The sequence below is a fragment of the Solanum pennellii genome, chromosome 4 (assembly GCF_001406875.1).
Source record: "Solanum pennellii chromosome 4, SPENNV200".
NCBI classification, from domain to species: Eukaryota; Viridiplantae; Streptophyta; class Magnoliopsida; order Solanales; family Solanaceae; genus Solanum; species Solanum pennellii.
Window position 1 is genome coordinate 18,257,854 of NC_028640.1, and position 21,484 is coordinate 18,279,337.

At 40.2% G+C, this 21,484-nt stretch overlaps 1 protein-coding gene across 4 annotated transcripts in view; it reads right to left on the reverse strand.

Moving 5' to 3' along the window:
- Positions 1–721: 721 nt before the first annotated feature.
- LOC107017934 (ATPase ARSA1-like) overlaps positions 722–21,484 on the reverse strand; it is a 34,589-nt gene continuing 13,826 nt past the window's right edge. Inside the window, exons 10-11 of one of the 4 annotated variants that reach the window (XM_015218232.2) lie at positions 1,595–1,766; positions 722–1,205 (exon numbers count right to left, since the gene is read on the reverse strand). In XM_015218232.2, coding sequence (XP_015073718.1) covers positions 1,629–1,766 — 138 coding nt within the window. In that variant the 3' untranslated portion in view covers positions 722–1,205; positions 1,595–1,628. Of the gene's footprint in view, positions 1,206–1,270; positions 1,478–1,583; positions 1,767–21,484 lie in introns of those variants that run through there. The other 3 variants (XM_015218230.2, XM_015218229.2, XM_015218231.2) reach the window with 3 other exon arrangements.

Below are 21,484 nucleotides of genomic sequence, written 5' to 3' on the forward strand. Positions count from 1 at the left end.
GTCTTGCGTAATTGGAGCTTTTCAGAAGTGAATCCTAAAGAAGACAATGCAACATCTACTCAACATCACCTGCAAAGGGACATGAAGAAACACGAGAAGGAGAAGAGCAAAATAAATTCCAAGAAGACAAATATGAGATAACAAATGCTTACAGGAAGAGCCAAATTTGAGCTGGAATGAAGTGTTTCTACGGTCCCTTATAGTAACAAACAGACCACCCAAGAAAGAAATGTGAAACATCATCTCAAAGTAAGGAAAAAGAGAGGGAGTTGATGGAAGAACACTTACCAAGCGAGAGTGAAGAGATAGACAAAGCCAATAGCTAAACAAATAGGTATCAAGATGTAAGGAAACGCTGCAAGCTCAACCATGGTGGAAATATATTCAAATGGTGGAGGCGAGGAGAATAATAGAGTACCCAAATACGCTAGTACAAAGCTCGGATATTTGTTTTGTTTAGTAAATCTTTCGTATTCCTTATTTCGGATCGAGCCTAATTTTGGGCCAGATCTCCTTTCTTTTTGTATAGACTGGGCTTCCACCATTTGTTTGATTTTTAATGAAATGATCTCCAGACCCAAAAACAATTTTCAAAAATTTTACTATATTCAAACAATGGAAAAGAGAACACTCTTTCAGTCAACCGAGTTACAAGTACAGTAATGCCTTTCGACAAAAAATTGAGGCAGAGGGCAGGGGGATCTGGGGTGTAAGACAAGTGTTGTAGTATATTTCACTTGTATATTAGAACTAGAAAAATCTAGTATACCGAGTTTGACAGAACATAAAGGCAGAAGCATATCTATATACACAGTCACAAGCCTTTTCTTAGCTGTTTCGAAATCCACAAAATAAAAGCATCGTACAGCCCATTTTATACAACAAAACAAGTTCACTATGTCCCAAGAGAAGAAAAAAACAAACGGGAGACTGACGTCCAGTTTACTTGTTCCACCAGTTCTTTGCCACGTTCTTTTTTATTTCAAATGTCAAGTCACTGATATGAAAACAAATAATTCTTTTCAGCCCCATTTTTGTTGACTCGTCCCAAGGAAACTCCCACTGTGTATTTATTTTCCTGTACTTAAGTAAAATAACATGAGTATCGCATGTATTAGAGTTTACTAGTAAGAGCAAGACCATCAAAAGACTTGGGTGCTCATAGTCCATCAATGCAGTTTGTTGCCAAATGCGACTGGAAACATCTGTATTATTCAGAAAAAGAAGCTTGTATAAGTGCAGATTATAATAAGAAAAACTTTAGCAAAAGAAAATGATAAGGCTGTAGCATATGTGCATCCATTTGACACTTCCATCACAATCCCAGGATATCATATTGAGTTAACACTTTGTTTATACATGCAACAAACAAAAGAAATGCCCATTCTGTCATCTCAAAGATAGAATAAAAGGACAAGACCCAATGCAATAGTGCTGTGTCAAAGTAGCAATAATTCCCAGAGACAACTAAGCTATCCTGCAGAGGAGATTACAACGGTTACTGTCTGAACTTCTAGAATGACATTTTAGCATCATCGGTAAACAGGAAAAATCACACGAAATGGATAGTCAATACAACTTACAAGAATGATACCTGATTAGCTGATGCAGTGTCAAGTTCTTTTTCTTTATTTCCAGACAATGTCCCCTAAAAACTGAAGAGCTGGCACACCTCTGATCTCTACATCAACAAGGGGTGCCTGAACCAACATCAGGCTAGAGAGCTCCGGGTCATTTTGGATCATATCCAGAGCACGACTTTGGTCCTGTGATACTTCAACCATCAGTTATTGAAGGTTTTAAAAAACCTATTTAAGCTAAATAACACAGGGAAATCAAAGTCTCCACCTAAAATATAAAGACGGAAGAGAACAGAATTGAAGCAGATGAAGAGCTATTTTATTAATGCTTCAGACTAGATACATAAAAGCCTAGAATTAAAAGTAAAAATAATAACACATGATCTAGCAGTCACTAAACAACTCCTAAATAATAGGAAAGCAAGACTAACAACTAATTGACTAAGTTTTAGTTAAAACATAGGCAGTAAAATTGCAGTTCAACAGCAGATTCCTAACACTCCTCCTTGTTTTGGATACTGCAAACTCCAATTTTCTGTCTAAGAAGCTCGAATTTGCTGACCGGTGAAGGCTTAGTAAACAGATCTGCTAGCTGGTTTTCAGACTTGCAGTAGACTAGACTCACTTCTCCCCTTTGCTGCACTTCTCTCAGGAAATAGAACTTGATGTTGAAATGCTTGGTCTTCTCGTGAAACACCGGACTGTTTGAGATTGCAATAGCTGTCTGGTTGTCGACAAGAATGATAGTACTTTCCTTCTGTTCCAAATGTAAATCATACATGATCTTTCTAAGCCACAAGACTTGGTTTATTGCTCCTGTTGCTGCTATAAATTCAGCTTCTGCAGTTGATTGTGCAACCATTTCCTGTTTCTTAGATGACTATGAGAATATTCGTTGAAACAATGGCAAGAGGTACTTCTCATATTTTCGGCGGATCCAGCCCAATCACTATATGAGAATCCAAGTAACTTGAAGCTTGGACACTTCCCAAACTTCACACCATAGTCAATAGTACCTTTGAGATATCTTAATATTCTTTTTTTTTGCTGCTCCTAAATGCATTTCACTTGCACAGTGCATAAAACGAGATAAGAGACTTACAACAAATAAAATATCAGGCCTTGTTGCAGTGGGATACATTAAGCATCCAATCAAGCTTCTATAATAACCTTCATCAACTTTGTTGGCTCCATTTTCTTTACAGAGCTTCTCTTTTTGATTCATCGGCGTGCTCATCGACTTGCATTCCTCCATCTGAAATTTCTTCAAAATTTCCCTTGCGTATTTCTTTTGGCAAATGAACACTTCACTTTTGCTTTACTTGATCTCCATTCAAAGAAAATAGGTCATAAGACCAAGATCTATCATTTCAAAAACTTTCATCATTTCTTCTTTAAACTCCTCAACCAACCTTGTATTATTTCCTATTACCAGAAGATCATCAACATAGAGCGACATAATAAAGACATAATAAGGATATCAGTGTCTTTATGAGTCGATTCAGACAAGCATTTTTTCAAAGCCCAAGCTTAACAGATGATCATCTATCCTACTATACCAATCTCTTGGTGCTTGCTTTAGGCCATACAAAGCCTTTTTTAGCAGATAGACTTTGTCTTCATCACCGTGCTTCACAAATCCTGATGGTAGCTCAACATACATTTCCTCCTCCAGTATGCCATTTAAGAAAGTTGATTTGACATCAAGTTGGAACACCTTCCATTCCATTTGTGCTGCTATTGCGAGTAGCAATCTGATTGTGTCTGATATTGCAACAAAATAAAAAGTGTCAGAGTAATCAACACCATAAATTTGTGCATACCCTTTAACTACAAGCCTCGCCTTGTATTTGTTGATGGAACTATCTGCATTTAACTTTGTTCTAAAGACCCATCTCACACCAATGACTTTTCTATCTCCAGGTTTGTTGACTATCACCCAAGTTTTATTTTTCTCATTCATGGAGATCTCCTCCTCCATTGCCTTCTTCCATTTTGGGTCTTGCAAAGCTTCTACGGGACCAGCAGGTTCATAGATGGCGAAATTACACCTCTGATAGATATCTGACAACAATCTTCTCCCCTTGACTTGATGATTATCTTCTTGTTCTTGCTGCCACTGTTCTTGCTCTTCAGGAGGGCTGATGTTTGCTTCTAGAGAGCTTCTTCCTGATTTCTGAGAGTTCTTCCAGTCCCACTGTTCATTCTCACTAAAATGAACATCTCTTGTAATTGTTATCTTTCATGTCTGAGGATGATAGACCTTGTAGGCTTTAGAAACTCCACTGTAACCCACATGGATCCTATGATTGCCTTCTTGTCAAGTTTGTCATGTTTAACCTGAGGAACATGAACAAAACAGACACAACCAATCACTTTAAGAAAACTTAGTGAAGGCTTAAACCCGTACCAAGCTTCAAATGGTGTTTTATCTTTCAAAGCTTTTGTTGGAAGTCGATTTTGCATAAAAACTGTGGTATTTGCTGCCTCTGTCCAGAATATCTTGGGCAACTCCTTCTCATGCAACATACATCTGGCCATCTCCATTATCCATCTATTTCTTCTTTCACTAACACCATTTTGTTATGGTGTGTATGGTGTTGTAAGCTGATGCACAATGCCGCCTCCTCACAGAATGAATCAAATTTCATTGAAGTGTATTTCTTCCCATTATCAGAACTCAAAGCTTGAATCTTACAATTACTTGATTTTCCACCAATTTCTTGAATTTCCAGAATACACCAGCAACTTCTGACTTTAATTTCAAGAAAAAAATCCAACGCACTCTTGTAAAATCGTCAATGAAAAGAACGTAATAGATGCTACCTTGTAGTGATGGAGTTCTTTGAGGCCCTGCGACATCAGTGTGAACTATTCGTAGCTTTTCTGAGGCTATCAAGGTTGATTTTAGAAATGACTTTCTGTGTTGCTTGCCAAATTGGCAGGCATGACATTCAGTTGAATTTTCTTCCAGATCAGGTAAGCTCTCCACCATCTTCAACTTTTGCATCTTGACAAGCCCTTGATAATGATAATGCCCGAGTCTCTTATGTCATAACTCAGCGACATTTTCTTTTGCTGAATACAACATTTGCTCTTTCTCAAATGGATCTAATGAGAAAACTTTTTTCTTTCATTTTGACTTTAAACGTCCTGCCCTGAGGGATCCTTGATCAAGCAATACTTATCTTCAAAATAAAGTTTGAAACCTTTTTCTAACAATTGACCAACACTACAAGTTTCGGTCTAAGTCTAGTACATAAAGAACATTTGTTATTGTTTTTGTCCCTGCTTGTGTCTCAACTGCAATAGTTCCCATTCCTTTTACTGGAATGTGACCACCATGGCCTGTTCGAGCATTTGCAACTCGAGTAGGTTTCAATTCTTTGAAGAGTTCTCTATCATGAGTCATAAGATTTGTGCATCCGCTATTAATTAACCACGACTCGCTAGAAACATTGCTTGCAAAACATGATGCAACAAATAGTTGATCCTCCTGCTGTTCATTTACAACTCAAGCATCTACATCCTGCTGCTGAGTTTTGTTCTTACAAATGATTGCTCCATGCCCAAATTGATTGCACTTAGCTTCAAGCCTTCTCCAACACTTGAAAGGTGCATGTCCGATCTTGCCGCAATGCTTACAAAGAGGGTAGTTTCCTTTGAAGCTGCCTGTTTTGTTTTTGTTGTTGCGTTCTGCACCTTCTCCATCTGTTGGTTGGTATTTCTTGTTCTTCTTTTTCATATATCGTCCATCATCTTGACGCTTGGCAAGTAAAGCTCCTTCGACAACTCCTTGTCTCATAACACGTCGTTGCTCTTGTGCTTGAAAGGCACTTAAGAGCTCTGTTAGTGTATACTGGACAAGTCCTTAGTATTTTCTAAGGTTGTAATGGTCGCCTCAAATCTTTGAGGTACCGTTTCAAGGATTTTCTCAACGATCCTTGAATCGTTAAACGTGGAACCCAACAATCTGACATAGTTGGCATGTTAAGAAGTCGGTCAGTGTATTCCTTTATGGTTTCACTGTCCTTCATCTTTTGCAACTCAAACTCACGTACTAAATTCAGCACTTGCATCCCTCAAATTCTCTCATCTCCTTCATACTCAGCTTTAAGATAATCCCATACCTCTTTTGTCTACTTCAGAAACATGATACGGGTGAAGAAAGTGGATGAAACTTTTGTAAATAAACATGCCTTTGCCTTTGTTTCCTAATTTTCCTTTCATGGTGATTTTTGATTTGTGTCATCGTTGGATTGTTTGGCAAGGGAGCAATGATGTATTCATCTTCTACAGCGTCCTAGAGATCCAAAGCTTCAAGATATGCCTGCATTCTAACAGCCCCAGATTTGATAACTTTCTCCACCAAAAGTTGGTGGTACCATTGAAGAAAAACTTGCTTCTCCGTTCATGGTATTCACGAAATCTGATTGGCGCCCACACATACAGGTCCCTTAAGAAATAAAGCTCTGATACCAATTGAAGGTTTAAAAAAACCTATTTAAGTTAAATAACACAGGGAAATCAAAGTCTGCACCTAAAACAAAAAGAAGGGAAGAGAACATAATTGAAGCCGAAGAATTATTATTTTACTAATGCTTCAGACTAGATATATAAAAGCCTAGAATGAAAAGTAAAAATAATAACACATGATGTAGCAGTCACTAAACAACTCCTAAATAATAGGAAAGCAAGACTAACAACTAATTGACTAAGTCTTACTTAAAACATAGGCAGTAATTTTACTGCAGTTCAAAAGCAGATTCCTAATAGTTATTCCTACTTAGAACTACATAGAAAAGTCCAGAAAGTTAATTAAGATGCATATTAAAGAAAAACGAAGTGATCATCTGCACGAAGAAAATTCTCAGTGACATTAATATATTAGTTCTATTTTGCTTACGGTACATATCAAGAAAATAGTACTAGAACATGGAGTGATTACCAGGCACTTCTTTAGAAAAGCTAACGAAGATAGCGGACAAATTGGCTTCTATGAGCCATAGTACTGGTGTAATTAAGGTATATACACAGTATACAGACTTACCAACAGCCATCAGAGGTTTGCTAACTACCGATAGATCGCAATTCCCATCATTTTGAGTCAAGATGAGAACCGAGAAGGCTCCAATATGAGCTTCCTTGAAGCTTTTCCTTTGCCACTTTTTTGGGCTAACCTTTTTTGTTTTTGTCATATGTATACATCTCTATAGAAGGCTAGGCCTAGTCAATATGAGCTTCCTTTGAAGCTTTTCCTTTGCCACTGTTTTGTGCTAACTTTTTTGGTTTTTGACATATGTATACATCTCTATAGAAGGCTAGGCCTAGCCCTCCTTCATATGTAATCAGATTTCAGTGGCAATCAAATCAGTTTTTTGGAGAAAGAAAAAGAAGAAAGAATACCACAACAATAAAGTCCAAGCAATTTCAAGATGGAACAAGGCAATAAGAGTTGGAAACTAAGAGTAAAGAGTAATACTACTGGTTTCTACCCCTTTCGGGTTTTATAAACTGAACACTGATGGCTCCTTCTAAAAAAACAAAGGCATAGGAGGCATTGGGGCATCGTCCGTAACTCGAGTGGGGATGGGATAGTCGGCTTCCACAATCGAACTCATTGCCACAACCATACCATGTCTGAAATTGAGGCCTTTCTTACTGGTCTTCACAGCGCCTTCACTCATCACCTCCTTCCTTTAGAAGTTGAGACAGACTTTCTTGAAATTTTGCAGTTTTTAGAGGACACACCTCAAACTTACAATTATATTATTATGTCCTGCAGGTCAATGTTGAAGTTGGGGAATCCGACGTCCGCCATAATTTTCGCCTAGCAAACATGGTAGCTGATGTTTTGTCTAAGATAGGTGCGAAGCTGACATTGCCCAACCAACCGCATATGTTACTATCTCCTCCGGAAGCTGTAAAGGATTACCTGAAAGCTGATCTTGGTGTAGCACTATCTAGCAAACTTATATTATAGTCTACATGTAATAAGTTAGCTCGTTTTGGCAACCGTTTGGTATTTAGTAGTACTAGTACTGATGTAATGGTAAACCTTTAACTATATATATAAAATATATCCTTTTTCGACCAAAAAAAACAGTAATACTACATCGGTCTTGTCATATTTTCTCTTTTGAGAGTAATTTTGCAAGAATTAATAATCTATACTTAACGTGAAAACACAGTGAAATTAAAAGCGCGCCTAAGCGCAAAAGCGAGGCGCAGATACCATCTGTCACTTAGCATGACCTAAGGCGAGGCCCATGTGTCAATGGGCCCTTCTATTTTAAAAAAAAAATGAGTTTAAAAAAGCGTTCTTTTAAATTATTAGAAGAGTCTGTCCAAGTTCACAACTTCACTAGACTGCAATTAACGGGAAGTTACAGAGTTTCTAAAAGACCAAAAAAAAAACAGAAGTATTATAAGAAGGCCTACGGCACAAAAAAAACAATATGTTCTTCTTCCCCTTCCTCTGGCAGAACAAGGCAACAAACCAAGCAAATACACAAGTATCTTTCTCTTACTTCTTCTTACTTTTTAGTTTTTAGTGATTTCATAAATTGTTGATGCTTCAATATTTCGTACTTCTTTTTATATTTATAGAAAATTTTTAAAAATATGGAAATATTGGACACTTGTCCTTGACTCCTTGTTTAATAACTTATGACTTGAGGTGTCTTGCCTTTAAAAATGATCAAAGAAAATTGAACACCTGGAAATTGTAATAGGATGATAACAAAGATATATAACCATAGTGGTGGACCCCATATATATATGTAGTTGTTGTATTTCATTATTTGCTTGCATGCAAAATTCTTTATGCTTTTTCTTGTTTCAGCTTAAAAATAATGAAGAACTTGTCCAGTCACTAGTGTCCCCTTTCTTTGTTCTTGTAGTGTACTATTATTTATTATTTAGAAATTATAACAGCTATATTATAACTTTTCCAGAAGTAGAAATGGAGAGGACTTGTCTTGAGGCAATAGAAGGGATCCTGGTTGGAAATATAACTACTTAAGGTCCCTGATGACACTACAAGATTCACGTGCAATTTTTGTGGAAAAACAACCACGAGGGGAATTAATCGGGCAAAACAACATTTGATCGGGAACTTTAGGAATACAGCGAAGTGTATAAAATGCCCAGAGGAGGTTAGAAAGGAACTGAAAAATTACATGGAGAAAAAAATAAGAAAGGAATTATATGCTAACGAGTTTCCCGAATTTGATGAGTTTGAATATCAAGACAATGTTGGTGGAGAAGATGAAGTCCAAGAGATCAATCATAAGAAAAGAGGCAGAGGAAGCTTTCCTAGTGGCTCTAATAAGAAACTGGCCAAAGGAAAGGTACCTACCTATGGATATATTTCTACAAAAGCGTGGAACACTGAGGCAAACAAATATCAAAGACTCGTGTGATAAAGAAGCAAGAGCAATGACGGTTCAAAAAGTAGCTCGCTTCTTTTATGATAATGGGATCCCATTCCATGTAGCGCGCTCAAAAAGATTTAAGGAAGCAGTTGAGGCTATAGGAAGGTATGGTCCAAACTTGAAGCCTCTAAGCTACCATGAATTAAGAGTTTCATTACTTAGGAAGGAAGTTGAGTTGACCAATGAGATTATAAACAGACACAGAGAAAAATGGGTTAAGTATGGAACTTCTATTATGGCAGATGGTTGGACAGATAAAAAAAGAAAATTTTGATAAACTTTTTGGTGAACGCTCCACATGGAACTGTGTTTATTGAGTCGATTGATGCTTCCTCACTTGTTAAGACCGGAGAGAGAAGTTATGTGAATTGCTAGATAGATATGTGGAACGCATTGGAGAACAAAATGTGGTTCAAATTGTAAGTGATAATGGTATCAACTTTGTGTTGGCTGGTAAGAATTCATTGCTTTAAAAATCTATGCTTTATGTTTTCTACTATAGGTCAAAGTTTTGATTTCTAAATTGTAACATATCTATTTACCCATTTTTTCTATAGGTGAACTGTTACAGAGAAAAAGACCACACATATTTTGGATGCCATGTGCAACTCATTGTGTAGATCTTATGTTAAAAGACATAGAAAAGATTCATATCATCTAGAATGCCCTCTAAAAAGCAATTGCCCTTGTCGGTTTCATTTATGGACACTCAGGAGTCTTAAATATGATGAGAGATTTCACTAAAAAGAAAGAGTTGGTGAAATGTGGGATTACTCGATTTGCAACGAGTTTTCTGACATTGCAACGATTGCATTGTCAAAAAACAAATCTGTGAGTAATGTTTACATCTGACAAATGGGTGATTAGTAGGTGGGCTAAGTTACCAAGGGGGAAAACTGCAACACATACTGTCTTGATAGCATCATACTGGAGTAAGGTTTTTAATATTTTGAAGATAATGGGGCCTCTTGTTAAAGTGTTGTGATTAGCTAATAATGAGAAAAAACCTGCCATGGGGTACATTTATGAAGCCGCGGATAGAGCTAAGAAGGCTATTGCAAAGGCATTTGAAGGGAATGCTGCAAAATATAAAGATATCTTTAAGATTATTGATGAAAGATGGCAATGCCAATTGCATCATCCATTGCTGCTGGACATTATTTAAATCCAGAGTTCTTCTTTCAAAATCCAGCTATTGGGAATTGTCAAAAAATAAATGGGTCGTATTGTGACATCCTGCCACTTTTCCAGCCCATTTCGCAGCAGCCTGTTGGGGCAGGCCCAAATTTGCAGCATGCTGAGCAAACAGGCAGCAGCCTAGGCGGCCCAAAGCAAGCAGGCAGCAGCCCAGGCGTCCCAAGGGACTTGGAGAGGCTTGCAGCAGACTCTAGGTCGTCCTAGAGACTTGGAGCAGACCTTGGGGGCAGATTTTGAGGCAACCTTGGGGGCAGACTTTGAGGCAACCTTGGGGGCAGATTTTGAGGCAGACTAGAAGGATTCTAGGAGCCTTTTTCGGAAGCCGTAGAGACATCTTCTAGGGATATGAAGCATGTACATAGGACTTGTAAATCAGCACTTAATTACTCTTAGGCATTAGAGTGGTATAAATAGTAGTAGCATTTCATTTGTAAAGCATCCAACAATCCAACAAGTAATACAAGTTCCTTCTTTCGAAATTCTGCTTTTGTCTTTCTTCTTATTTTCTTAGCGATCCGAGTTTAAGGCTTACTTGAGTTTGCAAGAACGTGAAAGATTCGTGAGTAAACCGTCAAGTGCCGCACGGAGTCTTGTCCGAATTATAAAGTCCGTGACAAGTGGTATCAGAGCAGGTTCATCGTAAGAAAATGACTAACGAAGGAGACGGTAGCGGCGCTAGCCACACCCCCAACGTTCGATCTGATGGAGGAAAGAAAAACAAGAAAGGGAAGAACAAGCAGAAGGGAAACGAACCCAATCTGCCCGATCTTCCACCAAGCGATCCTACACCAAGCGATGGACAAACATTTCTCCCGCCCTCTATTGTCGATGGAAGTGACGACGACAACGGCGAAGATGCCGTAGACGTTACTGTTGGACATGAGTGGATTGCCAGCGTCGAAATGGCGAAGCAAGCTGTTGAGATCTTAGGCCAGCGCTTGAATGGAATGAACAGAAACTTCAAAGACCTCGAAGAGCATGCTCTTGAGGAAGTTGAGGAAATCCGGAAGGAGTTGGAGGTACGCAAGCGGACTGAGTTAGCGATGAAGGAAACTATTACTTCCTTGGAATTCAGGTTCTTAGACGCCCTTGCGACGATTGAGACGCTGAAGAACAAGGTAGAAACTCTCGAAGAAGAGAGAGAGGTTGGTGGATCAACATCACTTGGCCAGGAAAGGGAGACCAGAGTCGAGGTTCCCAAGCCACCAATGTTCAAAAGTGTCCGTGACGCCTTAGAGGTGGGTAATTTCCTATGGCACTTGAAGAATTATTTCAAGTGTAATAGGGTCAGGAGCGATGCCAGCAAGATCAACACTGCCGTGTTGTACCTTTCCGATGTAGCCATGTTATGGTGGAAACGCAAAGATGCCGAAATTGAGAAGGGCATACGTACCATCGACACATGGGAACAATTCCGTGAGGAATTTAAGAAAGCTTTCTTCCCCAATAATGCCGTGTATGAGATGAAACGCAAACTCCGAGAGTTGAAGCAGACGGGAAGTATCAAGGCGTATGTGAAAGAGTTCACAATTTTAACCCTCCAAATTCCCCAACTTACGGAAGATGACATGCTGTTCACCTTCATGGACGGGCTGCAGAATTGGGCGAGGACCGAGTTAGAGCGGCGTCAAGTAAAAACCATCGATGAAGCCATCACTCAAGCCGAAACCTTGACAGATTTCAAACATGATCGTTTGGACAAGGCGAAGGGCAAGGAAGCAAGGGGCAGTCAGGTTAAAGGTGGGGGAGATCATGGACGAGGCAGAGAACAGTCGGCACCTTCCAAACAGCGTGACACGCCCAAATCGGATGGCAGACGGTTTGAACGCCAAAAGTTCTCGGAGAAGCGGACGCAGTCCAGCAAAGGAGACGGGTGCTATATATGTGGCGGACCACACGGTTATGCCAGGTGCCCAGAGATGAAGAGCCTTGGTGCCATCGTCCGTGAACGGAAGGAAAAGGAGGCACAAGAGAAGGCGAAATCGGCAGACACTACTCAGCTAGGCATGGTTAGTCTGTGCGGTGCTATAGCCAAACAGACCGACAAGCCAAGGGACTGCAGGACGCAATATGTGGACATCTCCATCAACGGGCAACCAGCTCGGGCCATGGTGGACTCCGGTGCCGAAGCAAATATCATGACCAAGACGATGGCGGAAAAATTGGGACTGAAAATTGTTCCAAGTAACAATCGCATCAAGACGGTCAACGCTCCACCAACTCCCGTGTGTGGAATTGCTCGTGAAGTCAGCATCACCTTAGGAAAATGGCATGGTAAAACGAATTTTACCGTTGCTCCTTTGGACATTTTCGACATCATTCTTGGGCAGGAGTTCTTTCAACGTTGTCACACAATGATTGATCCCTACCTTCAACAACTCATGGTGATGGAAGGGGAAAAATCATGCATGGTACCTCTTGTTAAGGTGCCAAAGAAAGATGGGTATGCCCATCTATCGGCCATGCAGATTGTGAAGGGCCTGAAGAAAGGAGCACCGACTTTCCTTGCCACCATTGCAAATTCGGATGAAGACCATGGTGCTATGGAACCTTTGCCACCAATCATAGAAACTGTTTTGGAGGAAAACAGTGATGTGATGCCGGAGGAGCTGCCGAAGACACTACCTCCAAGGCGCGAGGTAGACCACATGATCGAGTTGGAGGCTGGAGCCAAGCCACCTGCGCATGCACCTTACCGCATGGCTCCGCCTGAGTTAGAGGAACTGAGGAAGCAATTGAAAGAGCTCATCGAAGAAGGTCACATCCGTCCGTCGAAGGCACCTTAGGCGCGCCTGTCTTGTTCCAGAAAAAGAAAGACGGGTCGATGCGGTTGTGCATTGATTACAGGGCGCTCAACAAGATCACAATTAGGAACAAATATCCGATCCCGCTGATTGCAGATTTGTTTGACCGTCTTGGACAGGCTAAATACTTTACCAAGATGGATCTCCGGAAAGGCTATTATCAAGTGCGCATCGCGGAGGGGGATGAACCAAAGACAGCATGTGTAACCAGGTACGGAGCATTCGAATGGTTGGTGATGTCCTTCGGCTTAACCAACGCACCTGCCACCTTTTGCACACTGATGAACGAAATTCTACATCCCTACCTTGATCAATTCGTGGTGGTGTACTTAGACGACATAGTCATCTATAGTGACACTTTGGAGGAGCATGTGACACACTTGAAGAAAGTCTTCAAAGTTCTGCGAGATAACCAGCTTTATGTCAAGCGGGAGAAGTGCGAGTTTGCCCAACCCAAGATACACTTCTTGGGCCATGTGATCAGCCAAGGTGAGCTTCGTATGGACGAGGCAAAGGTAAAGGCGATCCAAGATTGGGAAGCACCTACCAAGGTGACCGAGCTACGTTCATTTCTTGGACTTGCGAATTATTACCGCAGGTTCATTAGTGGATATTCCGCTAAAGCCGCCCCACTGACCGAGTTGCTGAAGAAAAACAGGCCATGGGCGTGGAGCGAGGAGTGCCAGGGAGCATTCGAAGGTCTTAAGACTGCGGTTACTGAAGAACCAGTCTTGATGCTGCCCGATTTCACAAAGACCTTCGAGATTCATACAGATGCTTCTGATTTTGCCATTGGGGGAGTCTTGATGCAGGAGAGACACCCCATAGCCTTTGAAAGCCGGAAGTTAAATGAAGCTGAACGACGGTACACTGTGCAGGAGAAGGAGATGACGGCCATTGTGCATTGTCTACGCACATGGAGACACTATCTACTAGGCTCCAAATTTGTGGTGAAAACCGACAACGTTGCCACGAGCTATTTTCAGTCGCAGAAGAAGATCACACCAAAGCAGGCTTGATGGCAAGACTTCTTGGCAAAATTTGACTATACCTTGGAGTACAAACCAGGAAGGGGCAACGTAGTGGCCGATGCATTGAGCAGGAAGGCTGATCTAGCGGCTATCTCTTCAGCTCGTTGTGACTTACAAAGCGCAATCAAAGATGGTATGCAGCACGATCCGGAAGCCAAGAAGATATTGGATCTGGCTGCCCAAGGCCGAACCAGGCGTTTTTGGGTAGAAGACGGACTCTTGCTTACAACTGGCCGGAGAATTTATGTACCGAAGTTCGGCTCAATCAGACGGCAAATTATGAAGGAGAGCCACGATACTCCGTGGGCGGGGCATCCAGGCCAGCGAAGGACGAGGGCGTTGATTGAAGCTCTTTATTTCTGGCCACGTATGCGGGACGATATCGAAAGTTATGTGCAGACTTGTCTTGTGTGCCAACAAGACAAGGTAGAGCAAAGGCAACCAGGGGGACTGTTGGAGCCACTTCCCGTAGCAGATCGTCCATGGGAAAGCATCACTATGGACTTCATTACTTCTTTACCGAAGTCGAATGGATTTGGCACCATTATGGTCGTGGTAGATAGGTTTTCTAAATATGCTACATTTATGCCAGCCACAGCCGGTTGCACTGCCAAGGAAGCTGCACAACTGTTCTTTAAAAATGTAGTGAAGTATTGGGGGCTGCCGAGGTTCATCATCAGCGATCGGGATCCTCGTTTCACCGGGAACTTTTGGAATGAACTCTTTGAAATTCTTGGTTCAAAACTTCATTTTTCCACAAGTTTCCACCCCCAAACTGATGGCCAGACAGAGCGCGTCAATGCCTTGTTGGAGTACTATCTTAGGCACTATGTCAGTGCGCACCAGAAAGATTGGGCCAAGCTCTTAGACATGGCGCAATTTTCGTATAATTTGCAGAAGAGTGAGTCTACTGGGCGCACACCATTCGAGCTGGCAACAGGTCAGCAACCCCAAACTCCCCATTCACTACCAACTTCGTTTGAGGGGAAGAGCTTGGGCGCTTACCATCTTGCCAAGGGTTGGGAAGAACAACTTGACACTGCCAAATCCTATTGGATAAGGCAGCGAAGAGAATGAAAAAGTTTGCCGACCGCAAGCGTCGTCCCACGGATTACAAAGAAGGCGACATGGTTTTGGTAAAGTTCAATCCGAGGCAGTTTAAGGCACTAAGAGGCGTCCATCATAATTTAGTGCGTAAGTATGAGGGTCCGTTCAAGATTGTTGCCAAGGTGGGCAAAATTTCATACAAGTTGGAGTTGCCTCCACACTTAAAGATCCACTCGGTCTTTCATGCAAGCGTCCTTAAGCCGTATCATGAAGATAAGGACAATCCCCGCCGGAACAAATCGCAACGAGCCCCTATCACTATCACTGCCTCGCATGATCGGGAGATTGAAGCCATCATAGATTACCAAGCCAAACGGAAACGAGGACAACAAGCCAGCGCTATGTTCCTCGTACATTGGAAGGGACAGACTCCTGAGGAAGCCACATAGGAGAAGTACGAAGACTTGTGGCAGTTCAAGGACAAAGTTCAGGAGTTTTTGCAGCGATGCGTCGCGGTCGTCGCAACATTAGGTGGGGGAGATTGTGACATCCTGCCACTTTTCCAGCCCATTTCGCAGCAGCCTGTTGGGGCAGGCCCAAATTTGCAGCATGCTGAGCAAACAGGCAGCAGCCCAGGCGGCCCAAAGCAAGCAGGCAGCAGCCCAGGCGTCCCAAGGGACTTGGAGAGGCTTGCAGGAGACTCTAGGTCGTCCTAGAGACTTGGAGCAGAACTTGGGGGCAGATTTTGAGGCAACCTTGGGGGCAGACTTTGAGGCAACCTTGGGGGCAGATTTTGAGGCAGACTAGAAGGATTCTAGGAGCCTTTTTCGGAAGCCGTAGAGACATCTTCTAGGGATATGAAGCATGTACATAGGACTTGTAAATCAGCACTTAATTACTCTTAGGCATTAGAGTAGTATAAATAGTAGTAGCATTTCATTTGTAAAGCATCCAACAATCCAACAAGTAATACAAGTTCCTTCTTCCGAAATTCTGCTTTTGTCTTTCTTCTTATTTTCTTAGCGATCCGAGTTTAAGGCTTACTTGAGTTTGCAAGAACGTGAAAGATTCGTGAGTAAACCGTCAAGTGCCGCACGGAGTCTTGTCCGAATTATAAAGTCCGTGACAGTATGCTTGTATTGAAAAATTGGTTCCAAGCACTAAAGTACAAGACAAGATCATATCAGAGATACCATTGTACACGAGCTGAACAACAATTTGGCCTTCCTATTGCAAAAAGAGCTAGAACGACAAGATCTCCTGGTAAGTGAATACAAATATACAATAACATTAAAATTCTTAATTATTTAGTTTAGGTTTAAAAGTTTACTTAATAACGTAGTACCTAGGTAATAACTTATACATAATGATGTCTACATAACACTTTCTACAGTTGAATGGTGGAATTTATATGGTAATTCAGCTCCCAATCTCCAAAAATTAGCCATTAGAATTTAGGTGTTTAACGGCTAGTTCTGCTGGATGTGAGCGTAACTGGAGTGTGTTTGAGCATGTAAGTACTAAGTACTCGTAGTAGTGTACATCATATTTATTAATTTTTCTTTGCATAGTTAATTAATTAGACTAATTTACTAACACTAACCAATGCAACAGATTCATACCAAAAAAAAGAAACAGATTGGAGCATCAAAGATTGAATGATTTAGTGTTTGTTAAGTATAATCGTGCTTTAAAAGCTCGTTATGACTTGCGGAGTGTCATCGATCCAATCTCGTTGGATAAAATTGATCATAGTAATGAATGGTTGGTTGGGAAGATGGGTATTAATATCGAAGCATAAAATGAATTGATTTTTGGTGATGACAACTTAACTTGGGGTGATGTTTCAAGAGCGTCGAGCGGTGAGGATGTGTTGACATACACAAGGCGACAAAAGAGACAATCGGAAGTTATTACAACTAACGCCTCAAGCTCCCAAGCTCCACGTATTGACATAGAAGATGAGGTTGATTCAGATCAATCAGGGAAGAAGAGATTGAAGGCTATAAATCTAGTGATACTGATACCAATGAGAATCACCCTATTGAGGAAGATGATATGGAAGAATATTATTTTAGTGATTAGAAGTAGAATATATAAGCAACATATATTTTGATAAACCAATATTCATTATAAGCACTATATATATCTTCATAGTGCGCTTTTTTTAGTGAAGCCCACGCTTTAAGTGCGGTTTGCGCTTTAAGCCCCATCAGTGTTAAGATTGTTAAGAACATTGTTGCTTTTGACAAAACTGGTGAAAAGATTGTTCACACCATATAAAAAAGAATTATAGTAAATTATAAATAGTTGTTTCATTGTTGACTAGTAAATCTTTGTAGAATTATATATATTTAAAAATCTATAATAACATGAAATTACACGTGGTTTATTCATTTTTTAGAAAATAAGAGTGCAACTGGAAGTTGTCAAAAATGTTTTAGTAGTGTTGTACAGTAGAAAACCTAAATTTCATTCATAAATAAGAGAATTAATCGCATAAATTGAAAGAGAAAGGGTAAATAAAAGAAGACCACTTGGAATTTGCACAATATGAATTGGAAAGAGAACAGGGAACATGTACGAACCCGTTGGATATGATATATGGAGACAGTTTCTAAATTGTACGTAGAGTGGTACTCGTCAATTTATCTGTTGAGCTAGGAGCAGTGAGCTTTTCCACACGCAGAGTTTTGATGATTAACAAGCATAACAAACATGATGCAAGATCCAGATGTTACATTTAACACCTCGGATCTTAAAATGAAGAAAATCCTAGTTTTCAAAAAGTTGGTGCCAGTACCGATGGAACCACCCACGGACCATAGGTAGAACCGCGGATCGCAGGTGGGGTTCCATCGCTAAGGTCCAAATTTTGATGGTCTCTTATCCAACCCACGGTCGACCAGTAGCATTCGTGGTTAGACCTACGGACCGTTGGTGAGGGTCAGCAGCCGATTGGAGGGATATGGATGTTGGGTCAACTTCAAAAACGGTCATATCTTTTAGCACAGAATAAATTAGGTGGCACATGACCTATCAAATAAAAGATAATTGAATCCTCTTTCTAACACCACCAGTTCGCTAAAATCCCATATCCGAGTAAAAAGTTATGCTTGTTTTAGTAAAGCCTTATCGCGTAGAGCTTGAACGACGACTCCAACCGATGGTAGGTAGGTCAACTGACGGCCCGTCAAACCTATAGTAGGTGGAACTTGTCATATTTAACCTATGCATTGGGCATTTAAACTACGTCGTTTGATGCCTAAACCACGTCGTTTTACTCAGTTTAAGCTTAATAACTTAGTCAGACTTACCCAGAACACCCTCATTCTCCAAAAATCATCCAAACTCGGAGCAAAAAGAAGAGGAAAAAGTCGGCAAACCTCCCAAAAACAAGAACAAGCAACAATGTTCTTCAAGGTTCAGACCCGAAATCCAAAGGTTTCCTCCGTAGATTTCATCACCAGGTATGTGAGATTTCACTAGTGGGTTCCTTTCATCTACTAGGTCCCTAGAATTCAGTCAGTTCCTTGATTCTACAAAGCTTGTTTAGACCTAGGGTTTGTAAAATCTTTAGAAATTATTATGATTTCAGCTGCTATATAATCCATACTCTAAATGTTAGTTTTTTTTTGGGAAAGTTTGCTTAATTCCTTATATGAAACTCAAAAACCTAGTTTGTATAAATACCCTACTTTGTATAAATTCTCTTGGTTCATTAATTATACTTGCTAGGTCAGTAAAACAGATAGTCATGCTCCAGATTTCAAATGTCACATTATCATTTACATATATGTTGCATTCTCATATTGCATGTCAGTATTTGAGCTATTCAGTATTTCTGTTACATTTATGTCATATACATATTCCATTGGGAGTAGACTTAGCACCAAGTTGGACTAGGGTTCAGCGTACCCTCATACTCCCAGAACTACATGCCCCCGTAGAATTATAAGTCCCTTTTGTTGGGCATCAGATTTAGTGATCACGTCAGCCATGCCTTTATACCTGGCAAGGAATATTGGGTCCTCTCGTCGGGCGTATACATCGAACTCCACATTTAGCTCACGTGATTTTATGCCGGTTAATAATAGCTCCCACAGTCAGACTCTCGGTGCATTTGACCAGGTTTTCAGTATATACTTCAACATTTCAGTTCAACATGTTATTCTCATGATTAGTACTGGGTCATTGTAATCAGCTTAGCTTTTCGATTATGTTTCTGTATTGACATTCTTACTTGGTTTATGTTATTTCTCAGTTATACTTGGTTAAACTTATATATAGTTATTCAACTTAGTATCTATATCCTGCTCAGTATATTTTCCAAATACTGACGCATACTCTGTGCTACATCCTTTCATGATGTAGGTTCAGGTACTCAGTGGTGAGTGCTCATATTTCGAGGACAATAGACATGCTTCCATTTTAGCCTTAACTTTCAGTTTTCAGTTATGTTAGAGTTAGCTGGGGCTCCCAGAGGCTTTTAGGCATAGCAATAGATCAATGTGAGCTATTAAATGGTTGTTTCAATTATTACTCAACTCTTAGTATCTTTACATTGAGACTATTGGGTTTTGTCCCCATATCAGATATCCGTTGTTTTAGCTTCCGGACAGTACATGTCATATTCAGATTTATGCCAGACAGAGAGTTAACTTGTCACTCGTGATCCTAGGTCCCGTGTTACGTCAAAAGGGTAGCCTCAGGCAGTGACATGTCTCAAATAAGAACAAGTATTGTTTATGACAAACAACTACTAAAGAATCAATTCCTTAACATGTCTACTGCAAGAGCTAACTATATAAGTACACTGCAAGAGGTGAAGAAACCAAGTCCTTCACAGTAGACGACAGAAAAACAGAAAACTGTTAATCAGGCGCAAAGCAGATTCTAAGAGTGAAAGATTCCTTGAGGAATTGGGATTACGGCTATATCACTTGAATTAAAAAACAAGAAATCAAGATAGAAATTTTACCATATTTGCACACATGGAAAGAGCATCGAAAATAGGAGATTCTAAGAGTATGAAGGATTCCTTGAGGAATTGGGGTTATGGCTATATCACATGTATTAAATAAAAGAAATCAATATGGAAATTTTACCATATTTGCACACATGGAAAGAGCATCGAAAATAGGAGAAAACAAAGTTGGCTGATGCACAAATGGGAATCAAATCAAACTTGGATTAGGTTCTTGGATTCTTGAACTATTCTTCAAGGTTTAGGAGAACAAGAAAAGGTCATTCCTACTCCTATACAAAGCATTGTATTAATGCTATCGAAGACAACCACAGAACAAGAAGTGAACACCTAAAGAGAGAATTTATTCTCAGTGACTTCGTTTCAGAAAGAGTCAACTTGTAGCGTGAAGAATTCCTATCAAGATTTATCACTACAATTACTCAAGTTTGATTCTTTGAGCTTAAATTGTAAGCTTTCACATTTATAGAAAATTTGTATTAGGCGTTTGAATTGTAAGGGTTTTCAAGACTGGTAAAGTATAGAAAGAAGTAGCTAAAAATTACAATTAGCAGATTTGTATAGGGGAAAGGTCTATGCAGTAGTCCCTTGGTTATAAAGTTGTGGCCTAAAAAAGTAGCACAAATTTAGTGGAAAGTTGGAGAAAAGCTGAAGGGGTAGGTCATGGATGTTGACTCCCGAGAAAGAGAAGTTCACCACGTAAAAGTCATTGTTTTGATTATTTGTGCCACATTTACTTCTTGAATAGTAACTGAAGAACCTGCGTATTTGATACCAAAGTGAAAACATAAAATAAGAAATAGTATGAAAGCAGGTTCTTTCGGGGCTCATACACTTGGAGAGGAGGGGCAAATCATAGAAATGTCTCCAGGATTCACAGATTTTTATACTCGTTCCCATGGGATGAAATGTTCCTTCAAATTAGGCAGTGTACTCTGCCTAGCTTGGGGTCTGACCATAATCCCATTGTCTTAACTTGTGGGGATAAGGTTTTCAGGAGATCTTATTTTGAGTTTGAAAAGTGGTGGCTTAATGTAGAGGGTTTCAAAAGTAAAGTTCATGAATGGTGGAGCTCCTTTGAAGTGCTAGGAAGACCGGACTACAAACTAGCTACTAAGTTGAGGTTGCTTAAAACAAAACTGAAGGAATGGAGCGGAGAGGAAAGGGGAACTGGAAGGCAAGGAAGGAGCAAATTTTGAGTCAGATAAGGGACATGGAATTTACTCAAGAGACTAGATCTCTTACTGGTGATAAACAGCTTCTAAAGATACACTTGGGCATAGAATACGAGGAGGTGGCAAAAAATGAAGAAATTTTTTGGAGACAGAGGTCCAGAATTCAGTGGATCAAGAATGGCGATAAAATATGAAGTATTTCCACAGAATGGCAACAACTCACAAGA